Below are 23518 nucleotides of genomic sequence, written 5' to 3'. Positions count from 1 at the left end.
ATTCCTGCCCTAGTCACCAACCCCCAGGATGGCAGGGAACCCTGCTCTACACCCCTTGTGCACCACGGAAACCCGGTCAGCAGCCTGGTTAGCAGTAACTCCAATCAGCCCCCCCCTAAGAGCATGTGGCAACAGCCAGCTCCTAACCTCACGCAGGGAGGGGTGGGGCCAAAATACCCAAAGTGACCGAAATTTTAGAGGAGCTGGGGGGGGGGGAAGGCAGGGGAACCCGGGGGTCCGACCATCCCAGGGAGGGGCCCACAACTACCCTAAAACCCTCCAGGGGTAGTGGGGGGACAGCTACTTACATCAGGAACAGGGTCGTAATGTGGGTGCTGTCGGCCAGGAGGAAACGCTGCGACCCAGGCCGAAGCCAGTTCGTATGCATCCCCCTGGTGACGTTTAATTCACAGGCCAGCCCCCTCACAGAAACAGAATAATAAAAAGGAGGAAAAAAATTCCATTTAAAATAAAAAAAAAATGCCAGGACCATAGATCCCAGCAAGGAACTAGGTCCTTAGCCTGCTAGGCAGAAAAGTACCTATAGCTAGAAGTAGGAGTATACCCCTTAGGACTGCCCCATAGGCATAGTCGTTTTTTTTCCTGCCTAGTGTCCTACTCCTGTAGGGGGCAGCATAACCCAATGGTTAAGAGGAATCAGGAGCTGTGCCCGTTAATGAAAGAGAAAGACTTTTTTTTTTTAGTAACATAGGATTCTAAGCAATATTCCTGTTTTCTAGTGCATCCTCCTCAAAAGTGTTGTTTGACATTTGACCTTGGCTACTCAGTGTGATCTTCTAACCTGTAAAAGGATGGGAGCGGATGGAGGCAGCAGGTGAAGTCTCCCACATTTCTTCTCAAAATCTGGTTGATTTTTCTGTCAAGAAGAAAATGTGTAATTTATTTCTCACAATACTAATTCATTCAGTGTTATTTATATTTATAAAATAATAAAAGGCATTTCAGGGTGTTATATTTGAAAGTTAGGAACATAAATCATATATTAAAAAAAAAAAAAAAAAAGATTAAACTGAACCTTTTAAGTAGATTTCCAGGATTTACCTAACTGGTATTAAAATGCTCCCTCTCCACTCTTAACACCTATGCTGACTAACCTGTATAAGATTGTTTTTTTATACTTGCCTATTTTCGGGCCACTTTGGTCCAGTCGTGTGATCCGGCTCCCCGTGCCAGCCAGCGGCCACTGCAGGGAAGAGAAGAAAGTGGCAACAATGAATGGGCCATAGGACTCTATGGGTGATGCCACTGCTCCTAGGCATAACCAGCTGTTATGGAGCGTTCTCTCCTCTCCCTTGCAGCCAGCGCTGGCTGACGCATGTACGATCAGGTGACTAGACTGGAGTGAGCTGAGAATAGGCACATATACAGATCTTTCTTACGCAGGTCAGTCAGAATAGGGGTTAGGAGGGGGGGAAGGAGCATTTTTAAGACTCAGTTGAAGCCCAGAATTCTAATTTAAATTGTATTTAGCCAAATCAGCTCTATAAACCATATTTGACCATGTATACCTGCTCAGGCTGTTTTGTACATTGAATACTTGACAAGCCTTTCCAAGCATAAGGGGTCCTGCATAGCCCCGAAACAATTCTTTGCTGTAAATCTGACTGCTCTAAAAAACGTTGGCGCTTTTTTGAAGATCCAAGGTGTGCTGGCAATTTATGCTTTGCACAAGGAAAGGAACACGTTTCAGTAGGTATACTATGGGTCTTTGTTAACAAGATTCTTCTGAGATCATTTAGGATTTATTAACATAGTCTTGTATGGGAATGTAAAACCTGCTTGAATTGAACAAATGCCCATCAACGCAAGCTATTATATTTGCAGTCATTTTTCCTTTACCACTATACAATTATAAATCTGGAAGGATTAAAGAAAGGTAGTGTTAAACTTTAAAGAAGACTTTTTTGGTAACCCCTGCAATACAAAAAGCTATTTGTAAACAAACAGTCACTCCCGCCCAAAAAATTACTTACTTTGGCCCTGGCCTCTGACACTTTCAGACCATTACAAGGATTTCAAGCTCCCAGCTCTGTCGGAAAGCAGTGATGTCACCTGCAGCTTCTGAAATTGTCAGAGGCCGGACCAAGGTAAGCATTTCTTTTTGGTGTGGAATGTTTGTTTACAAATGGCTAAATGCTGAATTGGGGGGGGGGGGGGGGGAGCCAGGGGGCTTACAAAAAAGGGGTTATTTGGCAAGGAACATCTTTCCATTAGAACTTAAGGGCTCGTTTACACTGGTTTCATAACATGGCATTTGACATGCAACACCAATCAAAGCACCCATCTCTAAATAAAATGGTTACCTGACAGTCCTGTTCACACAGTTGCGATTGCTTTACTTAAAAAATCTTACCCCGGCGCATGCTCGCAGATGTACATGGAGAACATGCTCTGATTCGGCTCTGCCGCGACCTGACTCTATCCAGCTGCATTCTGCTGATGCAGCTCACCTTAGGGCCCAGGACCCTCGCAAACTGCTCAGAACCTTTTACCAACAGTTTGGTTACACGTTAATGGCCAGAGGGAAGCCTAAAACTGCTCCGGGAGAGCCGCAGGAGGGCGAGAATCAGCCGACTGGATCCAGCAATATGGCGGCGCGGTCAGCACACAAGGCCTCGATCCAGGCAGACTCTCCCAAGGGGGACCAGAACTCAGGACAATTACAGGCATTGAGAACTGTTCTGCCACTCCAGCTGCCCTCCCTACCCCAAGGGATGGCGACTTTTCTTCAAGTTCCTCCCTAGACCGGGCCATGGAGGATATCATTACCAGTCAGAATAGTCTGCAGGCCCCTGAGTCCCCAGTCTATAGCTCAGCAGCCTGCCTACTCAGGTGACCCCCATAATCCTGGCAAGAATCTCTGCATTACTGGAACAGGGACTGGAAAATGCTAGTAAGAAAATCACAGGGGACCTGAAGCAGATATTTCAGGAATTGGGGTCCAGGATTAAGGCTATTGAAAATAAGGTTGATGTTACTGTGGGCAAGAATAATCAAAATACCGAGCCGATCTGTGAAGCGCGTTTGGAAGAGGCACTGGCAAAAATTGATGACTTGGAGATTAGGTCCTGCAGATACAATTTCCGCATCAGTGGGCTACCAGAATCAATAACCGATGTCCAGGCTACCACTGTACTACTGACCTCACTGCACCCAGACATCCCTGCTCATAAACTGGAGCTGGACCGCGCTCATAGAGCTCTTACAGCCCATTGTCCTGAGGGTCCCCCTTTCTTATGCCCCATTTCTAGAAGGTGAAAAAGTGTCATGCAAAAGGCCCGTGAGTTACCCGCAATCCAGCTGCTAGGCCAGGACGTGCAAATATTTGCAGACATCTCCCCTGCCACTGTGCAAAAATGCCAGTCCTTTAAACGTTTGCTTCAGCCTTTACAACAAAAGCGTATCTGATACCGCTGGTCATTTCCCTTTCGCCTCACGTTTCCTCACAAGGGTAAGTCATCTGGTTTCACCCCTGTGACAATCTCCTAGAAACCCCAGAAGTCATACACGCAGGGCTGCCGCTAGAAATCCTGGGGCCCCATACAGCCTACCTGACAGGGCCCCCCCCCCCCTCCACTGAAAAAAATCTAAATTATATTATCACCCCCTCCCCAAATCCCTCTTCCTAGCAGAAATCCCTCCCAATCAGCCCTCACAGCGCAACCCCCCAAATCTCTCCACAAATTCACAACCCCATCCGCGTACAGAATGCAGGGGTCAGGAATGCATTGCGTACAGAGTGCAGGGGTCAGGAATGCATTACGTACAGAGTGCAGGGGTCAGGAATGCGTTCAGGAGAATTCTAGATACAGAATGCAGGATTCTGGAGTGCATTATGCACAGGGTTCAGGAGAGTGCTAGATAGGGAGTAGTGCCTTACTAAGCTGACCAAGATTTCCCATAGATGCAAATGTTAGACAGGGAGCAGTGCCATACCAAGGCGACCAAGATTCTCCATTGAGGCCAATGTTAAAAATCGGGAGTAGTGCCATACCAAGCTGTACATAGTAGCGTATGTACGCAAATGCCTCTGTACTGCAACTCTTCCCAGCTGCTACAACCTCTGCAACACACACACCTCTCCTCTGCCCTTATCTTCCCCAAAGGTCCCCCATCTTCCACATGATTTCCTTTCTAAAATACCTTTCTGTTGCTGGCTGCCATATATTCCTTCTCCTTCCCTATGCACATGTTGCTTGACACAGGGGGCGGGTCTGAGTAGCAGTCCCACCCATTACCGACATCACAGCATGAATTTGACTGGTGCAGTCTCTCATTGTGGCTGCATAGTGCACACCCAGCTGGATTGTTAGCCAATCCCTGGCGGTTCTAAATGTTCCCACTGCTGCAGTTCCTTCTGAGCTAGAAGGTAACATTTATCACTAGAATTATGCCGGACAAAACCTCTGTACAGCGGGACAGTCCTGCCCAGGTTGGGAGGTATGCTGTCATCCTACCGATCTTCCTGCTGTCCGGGCCCCCCTATGTGCCGGGGCCCCATACAGGAGTACTGGCTGTACCCCCCTGATGGCGGCCCTGCATACACGTCACCAGTCCAGACCACCTTGAAAAGTCGCTGAGATGCTATCCTTAATTTACTCCCCAGAGAAGTCTCTCTGCAGTCTTTTTTCTCGGCTCCTCGAACAAAGTTGTTGAATGTTTCTTCAGTCTTTACGGACCTTTACTTTAGTAATGATTCAAGGATTATGGATGGCCTAAGTTACAAATTTACAAAGTTGCTGTTTATGCTCCCTCCACTAGAGGGCATCAGTCTACTAATGCTGCTCATACAAATTTCATGTCTCAAATTTTGTTTTTGTTATTTTTACAGCAAACCATTTTTTCCCTCCCTTTTTCTAATTTTCTAGGCATGCTATAGGCATAACCTTGAACTTTACCATATATTAAAGCACAAAGCACCTTTAGAGTTCCACCCTAATTTGCATCTAAATATGCATGTGCTGCTGATCACTCTGCCATTCCCTTTTGGATAGTGTCCTTTTTTTTTTTTTTTTAATATATAGTACCTTTTCTTCTAAAAAAACATCCACTTCCGTCCAAATCCGGCCGCGGGGCAGTACGTCATATCCTCTTTCGTAATGGCTCCTGGGATACCAGTGTAAGCAATCCCATGAGCCAATGGGCATCCTCTACGACTAGCATCGCGTTACTTCTAAAGGAGAAATGACGCGATGCTAGGCTAGGCTACGACCATGATAAAGTCCCACTGCACATGCGCGAGATCGGTAGGTGCTTGCTGGGTAGCCAGCAGCACCTTATGCAGGAAGAGATTCCTAGTGGGCTTCAGATACCCACACTCAGGATGGACACTTGCTGGATCAGAAGGCTACAGTGAGTACTAACACTTTTAATGACACGGAAAATGTTAGCACATGCAGCATATGCCAATTTCAAATACATATTTGGCAACTATCTTGGAGTGAGTTAAAAAAAAAAAAGAAATGCTGGAACTCCGCTTTAAGCACTCGTTCACCGTTAATATTACAGTCAATGTTCAGCTCAGGTCGGGTCGGTGAGTCATGCGCCTCCCCCCTTCATGTTGCCAAACTTAGGAAACCTGACGGTTCCTATACCCAAAATCCTAAATTGGTATTGCAGGCATTTCAGACATACTATGGGAATCTATAGAACGATAGGTGTGTCACTGACCAGCCAGAGTTTGACAATTTTGTTGACCAGCTTTCCTTTCCAACTCTAACTGATGAACAGAGTCCTGGAGACGGTGGAGAAGGTGTTGTGGCCATTAAACAAGCTTCTTTGGGCAAGCACCGGGCCCGAATGGGTTTACAACCCTATACTACAAAAAATGTGCTTCTTTTCTGGTCCCCCACCTTAACACAATTTTTTAAAGCCATTAAACAAAGCTGTACAATAGACGCAGAGTCTGATAGAGCATTTATTACCCGCATCCCTAAACCCCACAAAGATCACAGTGATGTAGCTAACTATCGTCCCATATCCTAAATAACACTGACCTGAAATTATTTACCAAAATGCTTGCAAACCGGCTGTTGATGATTTTAGCTGGTTATATACACTCTGATCAGGTGGGCTTTCTGCCACATAGACAGGCAGCTGATCAGGTCCAATCAACCTCATAACCATACTTCACTCCTTCTGGGATGGCGGAACAAATATGACAGGGATGCTGCTGTCCCTTGACATCTGCAAAGCTTTTGACGCCCTATCATGGCCCTTCTTTTCCAGGGGTGTTGTCTTTATGAAATTTCGGTCCCAAGTTCTCTGCCTCATTGCACTCCCCATACAGCATACCCACAGCCCAGATAGTTATGGGTGGCCATAAATCCAGGTCTGATACAAATCTCATCAGGTACTCGGGAGGGGTGCCTGTTATCTCCCATTTAGTTTGTCATAGCTATCGAAATCCTCGCAATAGCAATATGTCAAAATCCAGGCATTTTAAGAATAGAGACTGGGGGAAGGAGTCATAAGTGCGCTTTATATGCAGATGACCTGTTGCTGCTCATCACCTCCCCTCACACTACTCTACCAAATCTGTTTTTTCTACTGAATTGTTTTTAATAAATTTCCGGGCTCATGGTAAATCACGATAAATCGGAGGCGCTGAACATCAATTTGCCAACCTCAACTCAAGCAGGCATCCCTTCCCTATTTAGGAATCCGACTGACCCGCAAACACCTCTTCTCTTTACAAAGCTAATTATCCAACGTTGTTTGCCAAGCTATTAGAGGATGTGCAGGTATGTGAAAATGACAGTCTTACCTAGGTGATATTATTTTCGCATTTTGCCTATCCAGGTCCCCATTCATGCCACGCAACAGTTTCAATCAAAAATCTTCCATTACATTTGGGGAACCAAAAGCTTCAGAAAAGCTCGGGCCACAACATACACTCTTAAGGATTCAGACGGACTAGGCATGCCTGATTTTAGTTGATAGCATGTGGCTGCACAGCTCGTTCAATTATGCCAACTTTATAGCCAAAACTATTGACCAGATCGGGTTTCCATAAAGGCGCAGGCATGCTCTCCACTTCCAATTGGTCTCGTTCTTTGGACTCCACCGAAATATCGTAAAACTATAATGTACCCTATGCTCTCCCACTCATTACATGTGTGGGGCACGAGCTGTCGAAGATGGCTTTTGCGCTACGCACACATCCCCCTAGCTCCTCTTTTTGGCAATCCCAGTTCCACCGGGCTTGCAACCTGAAAGGTTTCCCTGGTGGTTGAACGAGGGATTGTACCATGTAGGTGATTATTTTGATCATAGGGGCATACACTCCCCCTTCTATTTCACAGCAAGTCTTTCATTTGCAACAAATTTACCACTTTCTCAAATCTTTGCAGAAGGAAAGCTCTGACTTAGCAGTTCGAACAGTGTTCGAAAACAGATGCATCCAGGATGCTGCTCTGCAAGGGGGCTTCTCCATGATATACAGACTGTTTGTCAACTCTACTGCTAGATTATCTTACCAGGTAGCGTGGAAGAGGGATCTGTTCATAACTCCTGAGGTGGAGGATAGTTGAAAATGAAGTACCCAAATTCATAAAGGTATCCTTATCCACTTCCGCTACGGAAGATTTTACTCCCTTAAAGTGGTTGTGAACCCACTTTGATGACTTTTATCTATAGGTAAGCCTTTAACAAGGCACCATTTAGGAGATATTTACATTGCATGTAGCCGATGACGTCATTGGCGCATGCGCTCTGAAGAAAAACGTCCGCCTGTGCCATTTCTTCAGAGCCCTGTGCCGTGACCGGCGGATGCGAGGGAGTGACGTCACGCGGCTCCAGACAATAATACAGCCGGAGTCCACAGACCCGGAAGAAAGACAGGCGAAGATGGATGCGGCCGGCAGCGGGGACAACGCAGGCTTCGTTGCAGGTAAATGTCACACAATGTGCTAGTATACGATGCATACTAGCACATTATGCATTTACTTTGCAGGGAAAAAAAGGAAAAGAGAAAAAAAAAAAAAAGGAGGCCAGGGGAACCGAGGGAGCCCGGAGGATCCGACTATTCCAGGGAGGGGGCCCGTGTCCACCCCAAGATCGCCAGAGGATTGGGGGGGACAGTATTGCTCACCATACCACGGTACCAGGTGGGCGCCACTCCGCACAGACCACCTCCCACTCGGGGTGGGAGTGCTGCCAGCTGGGGGGTACGCTGCGACTCAGGGCGTTTAAGGTCGATCACATCCCAGCGAGACGTATTCACTCGCAGGCTCTTCCCCATCCGTCGGGGCTCTGTCGTGGCGAGGCCTAGTTCTGGACTATAAACCTGCTCATGCTTGTTGGCCAGGCTGGGAGACCATAAGGATCTAGAATATCCAGTCCGAAACCACAGCCGGTTGTTGCTTGTAGTTCTCCAGGAAATCTAACTAGTGAAAATAAAAAAATAAAAATAGAAAGAAAAAAAAAAAAAAAAAAAATCACAAAATAATACATTTCCCTATTTAGCTAAGACCGAAGTCCCAGCAGGTAACTAGGTCCTATTCCTAAACAAGGCAGAAACAAACTGGCTGCTGTAGCAGAGTGTGTCGGGTTATGCCTCCAGGGACAGTCCCCATAAGCGTGGTAAAGCTTTTTCCTGCCTAGTGCCTATTCCTGATTGGAGGAGCATTACCCAATGGTCTAAGAAGACATGGAGCTGTGTCTGTCGATGAACAATAGAGAAACAATATTTTTTACTTTCTGCTATAAAACATACCCAATAAAAAAAAATTAAAAATCTAATTTTTTTCATCAATTTAGTCCAATATGTATTCTGCTACATAATTTTGGTAAAACAAATCCTAATAAGTGTATATTGATTGGTTTGTGCAAAAGTTATAGTATCTACAAACTATGGGATAGATTTATGGACTTTTTGTTGACAGTTTTTACTGGTGTAGCACCCTACAGGTAGGTGCTAGGTAAATGCATAGTGGGCCTTGTCTGCCTAAAAGCAGGGCCATGATTGCTTTTTGGTTAGGGTGTCATGGCTTCCAGGTATGTTTGCTGAGAGGGGAGTATCCCCACTGGCTCTGTGAGAGGCTTATCACAGGGCAGTGGAGGAAACCCAATCAGGGACACATTCAGGCTTGTAACTACCCCAGAAGGCCGATTCTGCCACAAAGGATTCTGGGAGTGGGTATAAGTCTGAGGGGAGTGCGTGACTCAGCGTCTTTGGCAGGAGCAGAGTCCCAGGAGGGAGAGAACGGCTGCCTCTCCTCCTGTTTGAGGAAGTGGATGTCTCGGGGTGCTGTCTGAGAATCCAGAGGATGCCGAGTTGAGCTGCGGGGATCCGGTGTGCCGAGAACCAGCGGAGGGAAAGAGGGGTCCAGTCCCAGGAAAGCCTACACAGGTCGTGAGTACTGAGGATTGCCCCTGGGGGTCTGCCTAGTGTCAGTGGGGACCACTCCGGAGAAGGTTCTAGGATCCAAGTGTCAGCTAGCTGGAAAGGGGGTACCTAGGTTGAGGACCCTGAAGTGACAGAAGGGGTACCTAGTCAGGAAACCCTGAAGAGTTAAAGGGGGCGCCTGCAGTTTTGGCCCTAAAGAGTCAGTGCACAGTGTGTAGTGCATCAGTTAAGAGTTGCAGCCATAAAGGAATTCACAACAAGCTACCTCAAGCCAGTGCAAGGCTGGAGGGAGTAGTCAGTGCAAGTAGTGTCAGAAGTTCAATATTCTACAGTCCTGGATCTTCTGGACTTAAGTCTGGGTTACAGCACAGCTTTCAGAGATACAGTGTGTTCAAAGAGCCAGTAAGCGCTGACTAGCGTCAAGACATCGCTAAAGGGCATTTTTGCTATAAAAGTCCCAGAATTGTACATAGTCGAGCCAAAGGAGTATCCCACTCATTCCCTTCTCCCATCCCCTAAAATTACAATAAAACAACCAAACAAAGATGCCGGAGTTGTCAATGTCTCAGTTCTCACACCCAGGGTCGCAGCTCACATGGGCTGGAGAGAAACCGGTAACAATGGCAGACCCACATCAGGCCCAATGCCTGGAAAACCTGCTACATTTGGGGGCTCGTCCAAGATTTTGCCATTAGTTACTGGGCCAGTTGCCCCTGGCAACGGCAAAAAGAAACATCCAAAAAATCTATTTTTGTGCCTGGAACTGTTATTCAAACACCAGGCCGGGTGTGAGACTGTAGCTGCGGGAGGCAGGGAGAGTGGGTTGAAGTTGGAAGCCCACATGAAAGGATGCTTGTGGAAACGCAAATGTTCTAAGAAAAATTGTAATGTAATGAAGACTTTTCATATGGATTATGGAATGTACTCTATCAGAAAATGGAGAGCAGGAGGCAAAAGTGTCAAAGTGTATGAATGATGCAACTGCTTAACAGTAAGAAGTCCCAGGGTGGGCAGTAAAGATGGCGTCAGGAGTCCCGGGGTGGACAGAGAAGAGGATGCCGGAGGTCCTGGTGAGGACAGTGAAGATGGAGGCCGGGGGCACGGGAAGAGAGGTGCCAGGGACCTGGTAGTTGTGCATGCTATATGGAAGGATGTTGACCGTGCATTTGACAGCGGGACATTTATTTTCTATAGTTGCTGCACCGATACTGTGGGGATCGTAGTCGGCTATGCCGAGAGGGGCAGTGGGGCTAATCCCGGAGCCAGTATGGAAGATGAGGATTGCACGCGTGGCAAGGAAGAGAAGTATCGACCGACAGCGGATGCTACTTTTGCCAAGCAAGGAGGGACAGCTGGCTTCAGTAAAGGAAGGCGCAGTTGTGGCCCTAGTGCAATTGAGATGGGCGGATGCATGTCTAGCAAGTGACATGGTCTGCTTAGCAGCTATTTCCCAGAGGCTTGCAGTGAAGAAGCATGGCAGGGGAAGAGTTACAGTACCGCGCAGGAAAGTGTGCCACATGCAGATCTGCCCAGCAGGAGGAGTCTTCGCCCAATATGGCGAAAGGGTGGAGACAGCGGGAACATCCGGCCAATCAGGAGTGACTCAGGGGACCCTATTAATATTCCCTCCTTCGGGTGTGGCCGTGCGTGAGACATGTGTAGGAGAGAGAGATATGTCGTTCGTGAGAGGAGCGAAGAGTGTTCCCGCTATTACTGCCACCATGGGCGAAGATCCAGCGAAGCTGAGCCAGGAGCAAGTCCACCAGCCCGATCCCCCTTTAGTCTGGAATACCGGTATCCGGATGGTGCCGGGCGGCGGACTCACGCTGTGCACCGGAGGCGGCCTAGAGTTTCTGGGAGTGGTATGTCTTAAGTGTGCCACTGTTACTTTGCGGGTGCAGGCGTGGGTCCAATGTGGGCAATGTGATGATCTGCTGCTCAGGGCAGAGAAGAGTGAGGGCCACCCTAGGAAGCTCACCATTATGTGGGAGACAGGCCTCACTCAGGAGGTGACTGGGAACGAGTCTAAGTTATTCCGCGGAGCCGGGAGGGGCCTGTTCAGACTCATGATGCAGCTGGAGGCCCCGCCAGTAGTCGGTGGGCCTGTAGTCTGCGGGAAGGGGGCTCAGTCACAGAGCTCCATAGGGAGGGGATCCGTGTCCACCCAGACAGTTGGAGAGTGGCCAGAGAAACCTACCCCAACAGCCATAGCTGGATCCGCTCCCATTAGTGTCCCGCAGTCTGTTAAGCCAGCAGTCATCCAGGCATCACCGTCCAATGCAAGCAGTGAAAGTGAGAGGTGCCCTGTAAGAGTTGATTCCCCATCCTTTTATATGGGGTATGGATCACTAAAAGGAGAAATGGATGACTGAGGATCTATCAATGAAACTGAATGGGAATGGGGGTCAGAAACTGGGAGCAGCTCCTCAGGTCCCAAAGTGACTGTGCCTTTGGATCAGGAAGCCCAGGAGGCTATAGAACGGGGGTTGAATAACTTTTGCTTCCTTTTCTCTTTACAGGTGGGATCACCTTAGAGATAGATAGTCAGGATGTTTGCATTGTATTTTTCTTTGTTGTTTTCCACCAAGTGAGTTTATTTGGTGGGGGGTGCATTCGTTTTCATACACTTTAAACTGTTTGTAAAAATGTGTACAAACAGTTACAGTAATTTATTCGTAAATTCATTTTTCCCTTTTCCCCCCTTCCAGGTTTGTGGGATACTCCTTTTTTTTTGGCAGAGTTTTAACAGGAGGCGGCTGCCTCAGAGTCAGAGGGACCTGACTCATTTTGGTGTGGGGTGGGTGTAGCACCCTACAGGTAGGTGCTAGGTAAATGCATACTGGGGCCTTGTCTGCCTAACAGCAGGGCCATGATTGCTTTTTTGGTTAGGGTGCCATGGCTTCCAGGTGTGTTTGCTGAGAGGGGAGTCTCCCTACTGGCTCTGTGAGAGGCTTCTCATAGGGCAGTGGAGGAAACCCAATCAGGGACACATTCAGGCTTGTAACTACCCAAGAAGGCAGATTCTGCTGCAAAGGATTCTGGGAGTGGGTATAAGTCTGAGGGGAGTGCGTGACTCAGCGTCTTTGGCCTGAGCAGAGTCCCAGGAGAGAGAGAATGGCTGTCTCTCCTCCTGTTTGAGGAAGTGGATGTCTCGGGGTGCTGTCTGAGAATCCAGAGGATGCTGAGTTGAGCTGCGGGGATCCGGTGTGCCGAGAACAAGTGGAGGGAAAGAGGGGTCCAGTCCCAGGAAAGCCTACACAGGTCGTGAGTACTGAGGATTGCCCCTGGGGGTCTGCCTAGTGTCAGTGGGGACCACTCCGGAAAAGGTTCTAGGATCCAAGTGTCAGCTAGCTGGAAAGGGTGTACCTAGGTTGAGGACCCTGAAGTGACAGAGGGGTTACCTAGTCAGGGGACCTTAAAGAGTTAAAGGGGGTGCCTGCAGTTTGGGCCCTGAAGAGTCAATGGACAGTGTGTAGTGCATCAGTTAAGAGTTGCAGCCATACAGGAATTCACAACAAGCTACCTCAAACCAGTGCAAGGCTGGAGGGAGTAGTCAGTGACTTTTGAGTGCAAGTAGTGTCAGGAGTTCAATATTCTACAGTCCTGGATCTTCTGGACTTAAGTCGGAGTTCCAGCACAGCTTTCAGAGATGCAGTGTGTTCAAAGCGCCAGTAAGCGTTGGCTAGCGTCAAGACAGCGCTAAAGGGCATTTTTGCTATAAAAGTCCCAGAATTGTACATAGTGGAGCCAAAGGAGTATCCCACTCCTTCCCTTCTCCCATCCCCTAAAATTACAATAAAACAACCAAACAAAGATGCCGGAGTTGTCAATGTCTCAGTTCTCACACCCAGGGTCGCAGCTCACATGGGCTGGAGAGGTAACCTGTAACAATGGCAGACCCACATCAGGCCCAATGCCTGGAAAACCTGCTACACTAGTAATGGCGGCGATCAGTTATTTTTAGCGGGACTGCGACATTGCGGCAGACAAATCTGAACTGACACATTTTGGGGACCAGTGACAACAATACACTGATCAGTGCTAAAAAAAATACACTGTTACTGTATAAATGACACTGGCAGGTAAGGGGTTAACACCAGGGGTGATCAAGGGGTTAAGTGTGCTCCTAGCAAGTGCCTTCTAACTGTAGGGGGAATGGATGCACTAGAGGAAAAGAGAGATCTGGGTTTCAGCTTAGCCTTTTCCTCCTGTGTGACAGAACGGCGGTCTGCCTTGTTTACATAGGCAGACCGCCATTCTGCCAAATGATTGGCTAGTGCTGTGTCTAATCACAGCGAGAGTGGCACTCCGGCAGTGTGCGCACGCTCCTGACATCTCCTGCACAAAATCACATACACGTACGTGATTTTGCGCGGTCGGGCTGCCTTGCCACAGTGTATATGCGGCAGGTGGTCCGGAAGTGGTTAATGTTGCCTTGACTGAGGCAGGCTACAAATTCCACACCAGATGGTATTTAGTGTCAGAGCGCTTGTCAAAAATATTCCCAGGCACCTCAGCTACCTGTTTCAGGGGTCATGGACAGATAGGTACAACGTTGCATGTGTGGTGGTCACTCATTTATTTTTTCAGTCACAATGGTCAATATCACCAAAGATGCGAGTATTGCCATACTAAATAAGCCTGCTGAAAATATCCCGAAACATATGCAAACATTAAGTTATTTCATGTTTCTAGCAGGCAAAATCTCTATAGTGACATAGACATTGCAATTGTAAAAAAAAAAAAATTTAAAATGGATCACGTTGAATGAAAAGATTGTGAGTGTCCTACGAGATAATCTATTTTCGACAAAATATTGTCCCCTTGGCTTGTCTACTTACAGGTTCCGGAGGAATGAATGTAATCGTACAAATAAGTCGATACAAGATACCCGGACGGACCAATCTCCTTTCCTCTTCTCTTCTCCTTGTCTTATCACTTTCATTGTTTCCCTGACTAATGTCAGCCTTGGCATCACACTCTATTAGCTTTCTTTCTCCTTATTTAGGTTTTCGATGTTACTATTGGGGGCCCGGAGTCCCATTTGTGGGACTGTTACAATGTTTGGAAATTAGTAGAACTTGTTGTGAACCATGTTCACTGAATGTGGGTTTTCCAACCTGGTGGGCCTACTGCCAGTGCTTATAGTTTGGGATGGTCTCGATCTCAGTCTTGGGTTTTACTGTCCCATATAATGATTCAAGAGATCAACATATGGACAATCACCTCCCAGTGTTTATAATATTCTTGTTCTATATCTATGTTATCACACAAAACATGTTAATCCCGTTCACTCTCTTTGGTGGCCAGATGCTCACCTGTGATCTTAAAGAATCCCTAACTCGATTGCCAAGACTCTCTGTCGTTCTACTTTCCCTTACGAATGTACCATTTCTTATTGTCTAAACAAAGCATGCAACGATTGTTCGATGCTTTACACAGTGCTCCTGTTACTTTTATTCTTTCAAAATATTAAAAAAAAATTATTGAAACAGAAAAATGTATACCCCATGTCAGTTTGCTCGTGCTTCAGAGCTTCTCCAAAGACCCCATACAAGTCTATCAAGGTGCTCCTTAACCACACTCACAGCGGTACAAGAGCTTTAATTTAGTGTTCGCTTTGCTTCGCTTTTAAATTATTATCACTTTCCCTTTTGAAAAATTTGAAAACCAACACAGGGCATTCGTCAAGCTTCATAAAAGCTTGAAAAAAGCATCACAGAAGCATCAAAAACACCTAAAAAAAGCATGTTGAAGTGATTTATTGTGTGTTAAATTTGAAGCAAGTGTAAACGAGCCCCAACTTTTCTTGAGCCTAAAAGAGCATTTCCTTAAGCATAAAATATTACAGATCTCACTTTTCTGGAACAATTCAGCTGCCGCGAAACTTTAAAAATACGATCCTCTTCTGCTCTACAAATCACACAGCCATCTCCTTCCAGAGCAACACTGTTCACCAGGACAAAACTGAAAGAAAAAACAAACAGTCACTGATAAAGGAATGTTTATCATCATGTGTTCACTCAGATCAATTATCTTCCTGCTATTGAGGCTAAACTTTAGGTAAAGATGTTGGCTCTAAACATTAAAGTGGTATTAATCCCTTAACCAAATATGTAATAAATTGAAGCTCACCAATTATTAGATGTGGTGGCTAAACTGTATTTTGTAAACTTTTTATGTTTTTTTTCCCCTCAGTTTTCAAATGGTTGAACCCTTGATGAAGGAGCACAGGGGGCACATTTAGACAGCAGCGTTTTCAGTCCATTGTGACTGTTAGATGTACTAGCAGATTTAAATACACTAACAGATGGCTAGTGTCGGACGACTGGGACTCGGCCACAGTACTTGAAGCAGTGAATCTTGGCTCCTATGAGAGCCTGAGATTAGCACTGTACAGGGGGCCTGGGTCAGACCTTCCACTGACTCAGACAGAAGATGAAGGCCACCATCAGAGCATGGACACAGGCTGCCAAACTAGCATGCCTGAGCTGTTTGGGCGTTTCACCTTCAACTCCCATCTGGATCAGTATTTCCAAATGTAAAAAAAGGTGGGCAGCGGAGGTGCCGGACATCCAGGGGGAGGATTGGGAGGACATGTGGGGAAAAACCCTTCAAACACCTGGTAACAGCCAGAGATAGACTAATACAATTTAAATGTATTCACAGAATTTAATAAAGTTTGGCAGGCATGGACTGACTCTTCGGTTACAGTGGGCTAGGCACCCCGGTTAGAAGATAAGATAGATCACACTATTAATACATACTGTGGGCTCTATTATAATGGGCATATTCAACTAACATAGAGCTGACATCTAGGGAAACAACTTCACATTGATATGGTCCACCTTTGAAACAAGGTGCATCCGGATCCTGGAACACTATGTTATTTTCACTTGCCTATATAAATGGTCATCAGCTTGTAGTTCAAGGGGGGGAAAAGGGAGGGAGGAAAGGGGGGAAAAGGAAGGTAGCGAGGGAACGGGGGAGAGGGGGGAGAGGGAGGGAAGGGGAGGGGGGAAAGGGAGGGGTGAAAGGGAGGGAGGGGGTGGAAAGGAGGGAGGGGTGGGGTCTGGTTAGCGAGTTATTTTTGTCGTCTAGTTAGACATCCCCACTGGGGGCCAGACGATGGACTGCTGTAAAATGTACCACTGACTTTGAAGTGGTAATTTGGATGTCTAATGTGTTATTTTATGGTTGTTTGTCTAATGTCTCATGTTTTTTGTTTTCATAAAACACAATAAAAAGAATTTACAAAAAAAAAAATACACTAACAAATTGAAGCCAAACTCCAGCTAATAATGTATCGGCAATTACAGCAAACAGTTTTTTTTCCCTTTTGGGATAAAGGTTTACCATAAACAAAAGCGGATTGTTGTAAGTACCTCTGACAGTGTTAAATGGGGTTTGTCCCATCCCTTAACTGCTACATCTGCAGGAGAGCTTGTTCTTTTGAAAAACATATTTGCTGGCTGGTTTAACAGGTTAAAATATAAGAAAACCTCAAAAATGAAAAAAAAAAAAAACACACAAAGCAACCATTACAGTTAAGAATTGTTAAGCTGCAATATAATAAATGTTTGCTTTTGGCTTTAATACTACTTTAATAGTGACTGGAGGTACAGGCTTGAGAGTACTCTCCCATTAAAGTGTCTTTAGGACTGGTTCAAAACATGCACTGTCACAATATGCAGTAACAAGGGTTTTAATGTAGGCTGAATTTAACACACCTGCTCCCCATTCACACCTGAGACCTTGTAACACTAACGACTCACATGACACCGGGGAAGGAAAATGGCTAATTGGGCCCAATTTGGAATTTTCACTTAGGATGTACTCGCTTTTGGTGCCAGCAGTTTAGACATTAATAAACAAGCAAAAAATTGGGGGAGCAAACCCTGAACATGTATATCTAAAGCCGGTGCAGCTATGGACCAAGCAACATGTATATTAAAAAAGAATAGCGCAACCATGCAAAAGAAATGACTATCAAATATGGAGACAATCCATAAATAAAAATGGGGATTTAGTTCCACCATCCAGCAGCAAATTTACAGTTATACAAGCTGTACACTCACTAATATTTACAAAAATGTGAGGGGTGTACTCACTTTTGTGAGATACTGTAAAAGAACAAAATATTTCTCTGTATCTCTATACAGGGAAGAGAGTGTTGAGCAAGTTTTGACTTTCAGAATGTAGTTATACTTAGAAATTGCAGGGCTCTTTAGTGACATACTGTGTGGTGGGGGAATGCTGTCAAGGCAAGAACAGGGTTCCCCCCTTGCCTGTATGATTCCTACATGCATTAACTTACTTGATTCCTTTACGAGTCACTACTTTTTCAGAAGTGAGATTAAACACCTTCTCAAATCTTTTCAGTTTATGTTCAGTCATTCTGTAGAAGGAAGAGAAACATTAGCATACAGAGACAATAGATATAGGTGTCCTTTTATGAAACGGAGATGAGCAGTGATCTTGCTGATCACAGCTCATTTTTGATCATTCTCAGTTTATGAAACAGAGATGATCGGGGGAGAACATGTCTCCGCTGATCATCTCTTCACACGGGAATCTGTCATTGCCTGACACAGAACAGCCAGGTTATGAAGCTGCGATCTCCGCACTTCACTTGTGATCTGGGCCAGAATTCACACTCCCGGATTCACCAGCCTGGAGCTTGTGAATCGGGGAGTGAAGACCAAATCGGGGGAGAACTGAGGGGGAAGAAGGAAGATTATTGACATCCTTCTTCCTCGTTCAGACCCCCCAACACAGTAATCCATGTCCCCCTGCCATATTTATGTGTATATATAAACACACACATATACATATACATATATATATATATATATATATATATATATATATATATATATATATATATATATATATATATATATATATATATATATATATATATATATATATATATATACACACACACATACATATACATACATACACACACACACACACATTTATGTAAGGGGACTATTATTTATTAACATTAGTGGGGATCGTGTATTCAGCAGTGATAATCTATCACTGCTTATTAAAAGAGCGCCAGTGATTTTCATAGTACGGTAATCTCGCTTTGTCTCACGAGATTACAGGCGCCCCATTCACTTGTATAGAGATCTCGGCCGTTCGCCGAGGAAACACTTCTTCTCTGATCACCCTGGGAGAACTGAAGTTCTCCGCTTCATAAAAAGGGTGCCGGAGGAGATAATTTTCCCCGGAGAACTGCAGAGAAGCGAACAGAGAAAAAAATTCACCCTTTCATAAACGTACACCTTAGTACTAAGTCACAGCAGTCATCTTTAAAAGTTTGGCCAAACCTCTTTTGGCTGTAATTCTCTTACTTTTTTGACCCAGAGTAAGGTGCCTGCCTGATTGACAGCCTCACTCTGCCTTACATTGAGCATTGAGAAGTTTGTGTCCTCCAACGAGGAGCAGTTCATAGGACGCTGCTATCACAGAGGATGGCCACATACTGCCCGAAGGATTCACTTGACTGTCATTCACTTGTCATGCTCATCAACACCTACTCCATGTGAGTCGATATTGTTCTTTTGTGCATTAACCACTTAAGCCCCGGAGGATTTGGCTGCTAAAAGACCAGGGGTTTTTTTGCGATTTTTTGCTGCGTGAATTTGACGGACAATTGCGCGGTCGTGCGACGCTGTACCTAAACGAATTTCACGTCCTTTTTTTCCCACAAACAGAGCTTTCTTTTGGTGGTATTTGATCACCTATGCGATTTTTTGATCATGCGCTATAAACAAAAAAAAGAGCGTAATTTTTGCAAAAATAACAATATTTTTCACATTTTTTTATATGAAATTCACCCCAAAAAAAATGTAAAAATCAAAATTTTTTAACATTTTCGGCCAAATTGTTTTACGCTACATATGTTTGGTAAAAAAAAAAAAAATCGCAAAAAGCGTATTTTGATTGGTTTGTGCAAAAGTTATCGCATTTACTAACAAAGGGAAAGATTTTTGTCATTTTTGGTGTTTTTTTTTTTAACGAGTAATGGCGGCGATCTGCGATTTTTTTTGCGGTACTGCGACATTGCGGCGGACAGATCGGACCCTTGACTGACATTTTTGACACTTTTGGGGTTACCAGTGACATTACTGCAGTAATCAGTGCTATACATATGCACTGTTACTGCAAAAATGACACTGGCAGGGAAGGGGTTAACTTTATTGGACAGGGAGGGGTTAAGTGTGTCCTAGGGGCGTGTTTCTAACTGTGCAGGGACATTGCTATTGGTGTAAAAACAAAGATCAACAGTTCTACATAGTAGAACTGTCTGATCTTCATTTTTACACCAGGGAGAATGACGGGCGGCTTGTTTACATAAGCCGCTCCGCCTTTCTCCCTTCACAGGAGCGATCGTAGTGTGACCGGCGGACATCGAGTCCGCCGGACACACGCACTGACTTGTCTGTGAACAAGCCGCGGCAGGCGCGCGCCCGCCCGCAATAGGCTCGCAAGTCAGTGACAGGCAAGTGACGTATCGATACGTCACTCTGCCTGGCCGGGGCTGACCGCCGCAGTACATAGTCGTGCGGCGGTCGGCAACCGGTTAAAGTATTACAGTCTACATTTAGAGGCGCCTCTCCCTTTTGTTTGTTCACACTGATACTGCAGCATAGATGAATGTACAGTATCTCACAAAAGTGAGTACACCCCTCACATTTTTGCAAATATTTTATTATACCTTTCAATGTGACAACACTGAAGAAATAACACTTTCCTACAATGTAAAGTAGTGAGTGTACAGCTTGCATAACAGTGTACATTTGCTGTCCTCTCAGAATAACTCAACACATAGCCATTAATGTCTAAACTGCTGCCAACAAAAGTGAGTACACCCCTAAGTGAAAATGTCCACATTGGGCCCAATTAGCCATTTTCCCTCGCCGGTGTCATGTGACTCGTTAGTGTTACAAAGTCTCAGGAGTGAATGTAGAGCAGGTGTGTGAAATTTGGTGTTATCGCTCTCACTCTCTCATACAGGTCACTGGAAGATCAACATGGCCCCTCATATCAAAGAACTCTTTGAGGATCTGACAAAAAGTATGGTTGCTCTACATAAAGATGGCTTAGGCCAGTGATGGCGAACCTTGGCACCCCAGATGTTTTGGAACTACATCTCCCATAATGCTCAACTACACTGAAGAGTGCATGAGCATTATGGGAAATGTGGTTCCAAAACATCTGGGGTGCCAAGGTTCACCATCACTGGCCTAGGCTATAAGAAGATTGCCAGGGCCCTGAAACTGAACTGTAGCACAGCGGCCAAGACCATACAGCGGTTTAACAGGACAGGTTCCACTCAGAACAGACCTCGCCATGGTCGACCAAAGAGGTTGTGTGCACGTGCTGCTCAGCATCATATCCAGAGGTTGACTTTGGGAAATAGACGTATGAGTGCTGCCAGCATTGCTGCAGAGGTGGAAGGGGTGTGGGGGGGGGGGGGTTCAGCCTGTCAGTGCTCAGACCATACGCCCCACACTGCATCAAATTGGTCTGCATGGCTGTCATCCCAGAAGGAAGCCTCTTCTAAAGATGATGCACAAGAAAGCCTGCAAACAGTTTGCTGAAGACAAGCAGACTAAGAACATGGATTCCTGAAACCATGTCCTGTGGTCTGATTAGACTAAGATAAAATGATTTGGTTCAGATGGTGTCAAGCATGTGTGGCAGCAACCAGGTGAGGAGTACAAACACAAGTGTGTCTTGCCTACATTCAAGCATGGTGATGGGAGTGTCATGGTCTCGGGCTGCATGAGTGCTACCGGCACTGGGGGGCTACAGTTTATTGAGGGAACCATGAATGCCAACATGTACTATGACATACTGAAGCAGAGCAAGATCCCCTCCCTTCGGAGACTGGGCCGCAGGGCAGTATTCCAAAATGATAACGACCCCAAACACATCTCCAAGACGACAACTGCCTTGCTAAAGAAGCTGGGGGTAAAGGTGATGGACTGGCCAAGCATGTCTCCAGACCTAAACCCTATTGAGAATCTGTGGTGCATCCTCAAACGGAAGGTGGAGGAGCGCAAGGTCTACAACATCCACCAGCTTTGTGACTTTGTCATGGAGGAGTGGAAGAGGACTCCAGTGGCAACCTGTGAAGCTCTGGTGAACTCTATGCCCAAGAGGGTTAAGGCAGTGCTGGAAAATAATGGTGGCCACACAAAATATTGGCACTTTTGGTCAGATTTGAAGATTTTAACTTAGGGGTGTACTCACTTTTGTTGCCAGTGGTTTAGACATGAATGGCTGTGTGTTGAGTTATTTTGAGGGGACAGCAAATATACACTGTTATACAAGCTGTACACTCACTACTTTACACTGTAGCCAAGTGTAATTTCTTCAGTGTTGTCACATGAAAAGATATAATAAAAATATTTACAAAAATGTGAGAGGTGTACTTACTTTGGTGAGATACTGTATGTTTTTTGTATACCCCAAACTTCTCGTTCCCCACAAAAATCAACAACACAACCCTCCCTACCACATAAATGTCTGGTAAAGTAATCAAATAACTGAACTTGCAGAATATACTAACTTTTTACCAGTCACCCAAATGGCTTCTTCAACTCGTCATTTGCCAGTGTTTACACCCTAATGGACAATCCAGTCATTGTAATTTAATGACCATAAAGTCAAGCACACCAGACAGGTGTAAGCTGAGGTATGTAAGTTAATATGGGACTGTTGCTAAACACGTTATGTGTTAAAGTGGGCCTTTCAGTAACTCTTACTGCATGAATTCCTTAAACGTCACAACATAAAGAAAGAGAAAAAAAAAAATCTCTGCCTTTATTCAGAAAAAGTCAGTCCTTACACTCCAGTCAGTACCTGCGCTTAGATTATGTCATCAACAAGCTGCTGGCAGGAGAAAGCATTTCCTCAGTCTCATCCTTCCTAGTAATCAGAGTGCACCATTGTAGCAAATCACAAGGTGACCAGCTGCTACAGGGGCTGATTTTGTATGTCTGACATTAGTGAACACAGCCAAAAACTACACGGGCACCAGGATTTACATGACTGTGTAATCTCTCAGCCAGCACCTACAGCCCAGAAATAGATGAGGACTCTGAATAAAGTCTAAACAAAAATGGCTCCATGCTTCTGGTAAGAAAAGCAAATTAAAGTTCTCCTTTTTAAAATAATAAATGTACATTTTGTTGTAGGTAAAAAAAAAAATATGATTTTTGTACTTACTGTAAAATCCATTTCTCAGAGTTCATTGACAGACACAGCGCTCCGTATTCAGAACCATAGGGTTATATAGCCCCTTACAGAAGGAGAACACTAGGCAGAAAAAAAAATACTTGGCTACGCCTACAGGCAGTCCTAGCTGGTATACATCCCCCTCTCTGCTATAGGCCTTCAGTTTAGTAACAAGCAGTTTTAGAAGTATAAAAACTTCATAGAGGGGTAGGTGCTGCGTCCGTCGATAAACTCAGAGAAATGGATTTTACGGTAAGAACAAAAATCCTACTACATTCTCTTTCGTTCATTGAGGGACACAGCGCTCCATATTCAGAACCATAAGGACCTCCCCAAAAAGTGCCAAACATGAGGGGTGGGAGAACAAAAAAATCCCAAGGCTAAATACAAGAAACCAACCAGGTAACAGGAGCTCCGGGACAGATGTACATTGGAAAGAAAGAAGCTTTCCGGAGGGCAAGAATTAAACTCTTATTTTGTAACCAGACAGAATCACTCTGTGGACCCATTTGTCGTTTACAAAAGGAGGTCCACGGGCCCGTAAACCAGCGAAGACATCCCCTCATCCCAGGCATGGGTGAGGGCGCACCTTCATGCTGAAGGAGCCTTGTTTGTAGGTCTAGAGAATCCTGCTCTTGGCTTGCCAGACCAGGGCCGCTTGGAACCTCCCGATGAGGGTTTGAAAGGTTTTGAACCCTTATCAGTGGACCCTGATGGACCAAACAAAGTTTTTGTAAGAACTTACCGTAAAACTCTTTTCTCCGAGTCCTCTGACAGTCGCAGCCCGTTCAATGATCCTTCACCATTCGGTAATGACGCCCTCTGCAGGAGCAGGCTAGGCAGTGAAAAGACTTAGCAAAAGCTTTACACAAAGACACACCTCGAGGG

At 45.5% G+C, this 23518-nt stretch overlaps 1 protein-coding gene across 1 annotated transcript in view; it reads right to left on the bottom strand.

Moving 5' to 3' along the window:
* Positions 1 to 23518, bottom strand: part of MPPE1 (metallophosphoesterase 1) — a 176819-nt gene that overhangs the window by 103687 nt on the left and 49614 nt on the right. Inside the window, exons 4-6 of the mRNA XM_082257845.1 lie at positions 17688 to 17768; positions 15229 to 15337; positions 803 to 877 (exon numbers count right to left, since the gene is read on the bottom strand). Coding sequence (XP_082113971.1) covers positions 803 to 877; positions 15229 to 15337; positions 17688 to 17768 — 265 coding nt within the window. The remainder of the gene's footprint in view (positions 1 to 802; positions 878 to 15228; positions 15338 to 17687; positions 17769 to 23518) is intronic.

The sequence above is a fragment of the Pelophylax lessonae genome (assembly GCF_965119305.1).
Source record: "Pelophylax lessonae genome assembly, chromosome: 5".
NCBI lineage: Eukaryota > Metazoa > Chordata > Amphibia > Anura > Ranidae > Pelophylax > Pelophylax lessonae.
This window is presented reverse-complemented; position numbering and strand designations above follow the sequence as displayed.